Genomic DNA, 8,380 nt, shown 5'->3' with positions numbered 1-8,380 from the left:
ACAAGGGGAGACACGACCTGAACGACAAGGGAAGGAAGAAGGGGAAAAGAACACGACTTACAAGGGGGAGACGGGAGGTACTGGGGAGGAGAGGAGTCACTCTGGGCCACAGTAAGAGCCGCTTTTGATCATATCTACTGACGAAGGTGGCAAGAGAAGCTCACCTCCAGCAGGAACGATTTTTTTATTCTCCTTCAAATGCTGCGATATGATTGGGCAAGATGAGTCAGCACACTGTATTAAACACTCCGTCCGTCCGTCCGTCCGTTCTTTAAGCGAATTGTAAACACGAGAGAGAGATTTTGTCCCCTGTGTGTGTGTGTGTGTGTGTGTGTGTGTGTGTACAATCATTAGCACTCACTAATTCTCAAGAACATCAATCCTGTGTCCTCATAGTTCCGGGTTTAAGGTGCGAGAAACAATCCGGAACGCCCAAATCGTAAATCGACAAAGAGAATTGTGGAACCCCTACCTCTCCTCCCCTTCCTCTCCCCCTTCCTCTCCCCTTCCTCCCCCCTTCCTCTCCCCCTTCCTCTCCCCCTTCATCATCATCATTTTATCATCGTCATCATCATCATCATCATCATCATCATCATCATCATCATCGTCATCATCATCATCATCATCATCATCACAACATGAACCCAATTAAGGAGATCCCAAATTTCGTAAAAAATAATAACTTTATACAGATCTGTCCGGGTCACCAATATGCATCAGGTTGACTCTCTAAGCCGTCAAAATTGTGCCGAAACTAATCCCTGAGATGGATTTTGAGCGGTGGGCCGTGGCTTGGCATAAGTTGGTGCAGTGTGGTGAGTTTTATGTACCAGTGGCCGACTCATTGACGGACGGATTGGGAGGTTCAGTGAAATGGTCGGGGGGTGGTGGTTGGCGTCATGAACTATCAACTATCATGACTTATCGATCTGTTGGTGTCATGTGTCTATTGGGTTATGTCATGGGCACACTAACTAGCTATTTGGTGTGTCTCATGGGTTGACCTTTATACCTCACGTTGTTATTCTACCTGTAGGTGAATAGTTAATCATCTGGCCCTATGGTTCATCTTGGCCTTTAAACACGGCGACCCTTCTCTCTGGAGGCCTTTGGTGAGTCATACCAACTGTTGTCTTGTGTTTGATTGACCTTTGGGATGTGTTTTATTACTACTACTACTACTTTTTTTTTTAAACGTGGCCTCCAGCCTCCCCCAATAGCCACACCTTCGCCGCCATTTTATTATCTTAATATTAAATATCCTAATACATAAGTAGCTATCCTGTCTGTGTTGAATTAGTTGAGCCGCAGATCTATGCGGCATTCAGTGACTGTAGCCTCATAGTCAATATCTGCAGCAGTTGCCGGCATTGGGGTAGAAGCTCTCGTTCCCTTGAGGCAGAGCAAAGCCGACCGAAGGAGAGAGAAAGACAGTCGACATCTCATCCAGGCTGTAACATAACTTCTGGGCTGCTGCTTCTGTTCGGAGATCACCTCCGCGACTCTGGCGTAGAAACATCTTGCACTTGGTCCCATCCCACCAGAGGTTGTGAACACGAGAGGAGTGAAGCTGCCTTGATCAACGTTTTGAATTCTCTCCCTACAGTATATGCCCTTATCTTGTCGTTCTCGTTCCTCCTGTGTGCAGCATCGAGAGCTAGGTTACGGTGACATCCGGCCATGGGATCAAAAATCCTGATGTCGAAGAAAGCTCGCTGTCCCCGCTTCCAGAATCCTCGAACACTGACATCAACACGGGCTTCGTTAGATGTGTTTGAAGTCCTGTTTTGGAAGATCTCACCATCCAAAGGAAGGAGGGTCGGTTCTACCATGACATCCCGGCAGATTTCTTTCAACATATTTGCTGTGAGGTCCTACTACTACTACTATCTAGTATCATCGTCACACTAGTCGTTTAGCACCATCACCTACCACCACCTCCACCAACCACCACAAGACAAGCTGTATTAAAACAGAGACACGGCAACGCTTCCTATCACCCTGGCGGACAGTTTCCTTAGACACAACAATACCTACTGTACATACCCGTCTAAACGACTAATTACACACAGTCCTTATCTCCAACACATCACCAAAGTGTAACATCTCGCAGACCATCTCCACTGATGGATCTCTTAACACTGCCTGTGGGAGGGCTGGAAGTGCTATCGTTGTGACTCAGCCTAACGGTAATACAATAGAGTAAGGAATTAGACTCAATAACGGGGCAGCCACTCTACAGACTGCATTTGTTGCCAGACTCATAAAACAGACAGTCTCATCATCATCACTGACTCCTTGTCTTCACTACTTGCCCTAGACTACCCTCAACGCGCGTGTGTCAAGGTTAAGGTGCGGTGGATCCCATCTCACACAGGCCTCCGAGAACATGACAGAGTTGATGTCCTCGCCAAAATATCGTCTAATTGTTGAATACAATCTGGGTCTGTCAAACGGAACCCTTTCAACTGTAATCAGGAAAGAACTTGTTGATGAATTTGACGCAAGCAGACAAGTGCAAACAGACACTTGTCTGACTTTCCGCCTCATTTACACACAATTGTTTCTCTTACTTTGACAACACAACATAATTATAATGTATTTCGTTTTTCACTCTTGATCATTTTTTTTTCACTTTTGTATTTATTTATGGTTCAATTTTTTTTGCCTCCCTGGCCCCGATGTGGGTCGGTGACCTGCGTCCCGGTGGGCTAATGCCCGTAATAAACAGTCAATTCGTTATCTACCATAATGAGATGTATCAAGTGAAACATGTACAGTATACAAAACAAATAACTATATCACCATATGTTGTAACCGATAGACATCCGGCAGATGTGAATAAGTCAACTCTTATGTACACAAATAAACATTGTACTGGAAATATTCTGTAACATTCAGCGCCACAATATCCTGGGGACTGGGGACTGGCATATACACCCTGTGTGAACTCTACTCTGTAATCCATTTTGTGCTGCCGCTCACAGGATGAGTATGGGGTGCTCAACAACTAGCCGTTGCCTGCGGCAAAATTGAAAAATTTAATTCACCATTACAACCACCATCAACCATGATTATCTACTAACACCCACCATCACCCAACCACCACAACCACCAACACCCACCACCTCCAACACCCACCACCTCCACCACCACAATCGTCATAAAGGAACAAAAGGGCATCAGATCAGCGCCGAGGCTTGAAGACCATCCCCCAAAACTCACCATAATGGACCTTACGCGTCCGCATAACTAAGGCCCATTTTACCGTGGCGGCATCAGGGGGACAAATCTACCATCTATAGGCACTCAAAGGGAAGACATATTTGATCTTGGTAATGGTCAGTTTTATCAGTGTGGTGAAGACGAGACTGTGGTGAAGACGAGACTGTGGTGAAGACGAGACTGTGGTGAAGACGAGACTGTGGTGAAGACGAGACTGTGGTGAAGACGAGACTGTGGTGAAGACGAGACTGTGGTGAAGACAAGACTGTGGTGAAGACGAGACTGTGGTGAAGACAAGACTGTGGTGAAGACGAGACTGTGGTGAAGGCAGACTGTGGTAAGAGAACGAGACTGTGGTGAAGACGAGACTGTGGTGAAGACGAGACTGTGTGGTGAAGACAGAGACTGTGGTGAGAGGAACTAGACTGTGGTGAAGACAGACTGTGGTGAAGACAGACTGTGGTGAAGACAGAAGACTGTGGGTGAAGACGAGACTGTGGTGAAGACAGAGACTGTGGTGAAAGACAGAGACTGTGGTGAAGACAGAGACTGTGGTGAAGACAGAGACTGTGGTGAAGACTAGACTGTGGTGAAAGAGACAAGACTGTGGTGAGAAGACGAGACTGTAATTGAAGACGAGACTGCAGTGAGGCTGAGACTGTGGTGAGGAACTGAACTGTGGTGAGGCAGACTGTGGTGAAGACGAGACTGTGGTGAAAGTGAGACTGTGGTGAGAACCTGAGACTGCGGTGAAGGCGAGACTGTGGTGAAGACGAGACTGTGGTGAAGACGAGACTGTGGTGAGGCGAGACTGTGGTGAAGACGAGACTGTGGTGAAGACAGACTGTGGTGAACTAGACTGTGGTGAAGACAAGACTGCGGTGAAGGCGAGACTGTGGTGAAGACGAGACTGTGGTGAGAACGAGACTGTGGTGAAGACTAGACTGTGGTGAAGACAAGACTGTGGTGAAGACAGGACTGTGGTGAAGACAATGTGGTGAAGACTGAACTGTGGTGAAGACAAGACTGTGGTGAAGGCAGACTGTGGTGAAGACAAGACTGCGGTGAAGGCTTGAGACTGCGGTGGAGCAGACTTGCGGTGAAGACAGAGACTGTGGTGAAGACAGACTGTGGTGAACGAGACTGTGGGGTGAAGACGAGACTGTGGTGAAGACTAGACTGTGGTGAAGACTTAGACTGTGGTGAAGACGAGACTGTGGTGAAGACGGACATGGTGAAGACAGAGACTGTGGTGAGAAGACAGACTGTGAGAGTGAAGACAGACTGTGGTGAGAGACGAGACTGTGGTGAGGCGAGACTGTGGTGAAGACGAGACTGTGGTGAGGTGAGACTGTGGGCAGAGCTAGACTTTGTGGTGAAGACAAGACTGCAGTGAAGACGAGACTGCGGTGAAGACAGACTGCGGGTGAACGAACTGCGGTGAAGACGAGACTGCGGTGAAGACTAGACTGCGGTGAAGACGAGACTGCGGTGAGAACGAGAGACTGCGGTGAAGAGCGAGACTGCGGTGAAGACGAGACTGTGGTGAAGACAGAGGACTGTGGTGAAGACGAGACTGTGGTGAAGACTAGACTGTGGGTGAAGACAAGACTGCGGTGAAGGCGAGACTGTGGTGAAGACAGACTGTGGTGAAGACGAGACTGTGGTGAAGACTAGACTGTGGTGAAGACAAGACTGTGGTGAAGACAGACTGTGGTGAAGACAGACTGCAGTGAAGGCAGAGACTGCGGTGAAGAACAGACTGTGGTGAAGACAGACTGTGGTGAAGACTTGAGACTGTGGTGAGCAGACTGTGGTGAAGACAAGAGACTGTGGTGAGGACAGACTGTGGTGAGCAGAAGACTGTGGTGAAGACAGGGACTGTGGTGAAGACGAGACTGTGGCGAAGACGAGACTGTGGCGAAGACGAGACTGTGGCGAAGACGAGACTGTGGCGAAGACGAGACTGTGGCGAAGACGAGACTGTGGCGAAGACGAGACTGTGGCGAAGACGAGTCTGTGGCGAAGACGAGTCTGTGGCGAAGACGAGACTGTGGCGAAGACGAGACTGTGGCGAAGACGAGACTGTGGCGAAGACGAGTCTGTGGCGAAGACGAGTCTGTGGCGAAGACGAGACTGTGGCGAAGACGAGACTGTGGTGAAGACGAGACTGGCTGGTCGTTAAATTTCCATCGGATCACCCAAAGATTTTTGTCTTTTTTGGTGAATTGGGATATTTTTTTCTTCTACGTGGTTGGCCTTGTATGTGTGGGTGTTGGGAGGGTGTGTGTGGTTGGGTGGTTGGTGTGGGTAGGTGTGTGTGTGTGTGTTTGGTCGAGTGGGTGGATGAGAGAGAGACTTATTTTTGCTAAAGGAGGTTCTGATCCCCTTTATACTCGATACCTTCTGAAGAGTTCAACCCCCCTCCCCTAAACCTCCACCCCTTCAGCTACACCCCTTCACCTACACTTCCACCCCTCACCTACACCCCTTCACCTACACCTCCACCCACCCACCTACACCACCACCCACCCACCCACCTACACTTCCACCCCTCACCTACACCTCCACCCCCTCACCCCTACACCCTCCCCCACCTACACCCCCACCTCCTGCACCTCTCACACGCCCCCCCTCCCCCCTCGTCATTTTAGTGGTGTCGACGCTAACTTAATTTATTTCAATCACTCCGAAAGTCACTCTTGCCTTCTAAAAGTTTACTTCTCACGGAGACTTGAATTCTTATTGGTTCATTGGATAGGCGATCGTGGAGACGTGAATTCTTATTGGTTCATTAGAGAGTCGAAACACACCTGATGTCACCACGCGATCATGTGAATGGTCTTCGGATGATGGAGCTTGCTTGTGATTGATTGACTGAGAGATGTGTGTTTGTGTGTGATTGGTGACGGAAAGGTTGATCTTGCTTGTGATTGGTGACGGAAAGGTTGATCTTGCTTGTGATTGGTGAGGAAAGGTTGATCTTGCTTGTGATTGGTTACTACTGAGACAAATATGACCCGACCTATGATTGGTTATGGAGAGAGAGACTAATCTTACTTGTGATTCGTGGGCTGTTCATCCTGGTGGCATGATTGGTAATAAACACATGAAATAATCCTCCTGATTGGCTGATCCTGTAGACTGAAGTGATGTAGTGTATAGATTTAACCTTTAGATAAATGTCAGAGTGTTGTAGCAGTCGAGGGAAAGTTTGGAGCTTTTTTCTGCTACGGAGAGTCCATTATGTAGCAACGACGGAGTGAGCCCTTGTAGGTGATGGAAGATTTACCTGGTGGGGGAGTTAGTTTGGTGGGTTGGGTGAGTCATGTTTGGTTGTGGTTGTGACTGATCAATGTTTGGTTATGATAATTGGTTTATCTTACCTTTATTATGGTTATAATTGATCATTATTTGATTCTTAGTGATCAAATTTGGTCGTGGTTGTAATAATAATAATAATAATAATAATAGCGATAATAATAATAATAATAACGATAATAATAATAATAATAACGATAATAATATTAATAATAATAATAATAATAATAATAATAATAACGATAATAATAATAATAATAATAATAATAATAATAATAATAATAACCGAATACCTCCAGAGTTAAAAGGTAAAAAGTGACATACACACTTAACGTTAATATTTCCACTAGTTACACCTAATGTAAAATACCTCATTTACAGGTTATGTTGTAAAAGAATGAACAAATGAATGCTGATGTAATTTCCTTTGATATGTAAATTAGCCTTTGAATGGAATACTTGAATATAAGGATTTAGCTTCAGTTTAGAGTATAGTTATGTATTGCAAAGGTCGGGTTATTATAGTCAACGATAGTGTCTAGTTTGGGCGTAAGTTTATATATATTTACGATTTGTTTAGGGGAAGTTATTTAGGAAAGTTTTAGGTAGACTTTTGATATCATTCTTGAGGTGTGGTGAGGCACTTTCCTCTCCCCTACCCTCATTCCCCCCACCTAACTCTCCTCTTCCTCTCCTCATCTATCCCCCCCTTACCCCCCCCCCTCACCTTGTCTCTCTCCCCTCCTCCGATTTATTTTTTCCCTGCTATCCTCCCCTCAGACACCTTCTACTCCCCTCCTTACCCTCGTTTCTGTCCCCCTTTTTTTTATTTTTCTCTCTTATTTTCTTCTCCTTTCCTCTCCCCCCTCCTACCCCTCCCGCCCCTGTCCCCTCACCCCCCCCTCCTGCTCTTTCTTGTTCTCCCCTCTCATCACCACTTCCCTCCTACTCCTCACCCGTCTGCCTCACCTCACCTCTCCTCTCACTACCCTCACCTACCCTCACCCCTACCCCCTACCCTCACCCCTACCCCTCACCCCTACCCTCACCCCCTACCCCTCACCCCTACCCTCACCCCTACCCTCACCCTCTACCCCTCACCCCCCCTCACCCCTACCCCTCACCCCTACCCCTCACCCCTACCCCTCACCCCTCACCCCTACCCCTCACCCTCGTAAACGTGCCTACTAGGCCTGCCACACTGCACCTCACCCCTTCTGCAGCGTGTACAGGGGCGGGGGTCTTGGTGCCTCCCTCTAATTAGGAAACTGTGAGGTGTACATCAGCAGGTGACCTTCGTAATGATACAGTATTAATATGGATTACTTCTAGATGTTCACTGCTTTACCTGTTAGACATACACACAGGGTACACACACACGAACACACACACACACACACTTACATACACACACAGACATACACACTTACACACACACACACACACACACACACACACACACACACACACACACACACACACACACACACACACACACGAAAAGCAGTGTATGTGGTGTTAGTTATTGTTAGTGGTGGTGGTAATTAGTGTCAACTGCAGTACATGTAGTGTGTCTGTACCTAGCACTATCAACCAGCTGGGGCTCCTCCCACCTACACTACAATGTTGACACTTTAAAACAAGTTATCATCCTCCTGTCACTTACCCTCCTCCTCCCTCCACCCCCCACCCATCCCTCCCTCCCTCCCCTCCCCTCACCCATCCTCCCCCGCCTCGCCTCCCTTCCCCACCCCTCCCTTCCCTCCCCCCACCCATCCCGCCCAACCTCCCTCCCACTTCCTCCCTCCTCGACCTCCTCTCCCCTCCTTCCCCC

The 8,380-nt window shown here is 47.7% G+C and overlaps 1 protein-coding gene across 1 annotated transcript; it reads right to left on the bottom strand.

Annotated features, from left to right (window-relative positions):
• Nucleotides 1–3,292: 3,292 nt before the first annotated feature.
• Nucleotides 3,293–6,307, bottom strand: LOC121871122 (uncharacterized serine-rich protein C215.13-like). The gene is made up of 3 exons (XM_042373266.1): nt 6,286–6,307; nt 5,073–5,378; nt 3,293–4,368 (listed from the first exon to the last, which is right to left on the bottom strand). The coding sequence occupies exons 1-3, from the start codon at nt 6,305–6,307 to the stop codon at nt 3,293–3,295; spliced, it is 1,404 nt and encodes a 467-aa protein (XP_042229200.1).
• Between the last annotated feature and the right edge of the window lie 2,073 nt (nt 6,308–8,380).

This window comes from Homarus americanus, unplaced genomic scaffold (genome assembly GCF_018991925.1).
Source record: "Homarus americanus isolate GMGI-L3 unplaced genomic scaffold, GMGI_Hamer_2.0 scaffold49048, whole genome shotgun sequence".
Classification (NCBI taxonomy): Eukaryota; Metazoa; Arthropoda; class Malacostraca; order Decapoda; family Nephropidae; genus Homarus; species Homarus americanus.
This window is presented reverse-complemented; position numbering and strand designations above follow the sequence as displayed.

What these genes read in the sequence shown, in the direction of transcription:
- LOC121871122 (XM_042373266.1), bottom strand. Translation starts at nt 6,307, where the DNA reads ATGAACAGCCCACGAATCACAA. An exon ending in GAACAGCCCACGAATCACAA is followed by an intron (nt 5,379 to 6,285) that starts GTAAGATTAGTC and finishes TCTTCACCACAG; the next exon opens with TCTCGTCTTCGCCACAGTCT. An exon ending in ACAGTCTTCTGCTCACCACA is followed by an intron (nt 4,369 to 5,072) that starts GTCTGTCCTCAC and finishes TTCACCCCACAG; the next exon opens with TCTCGTTCACCACAGTCTGT.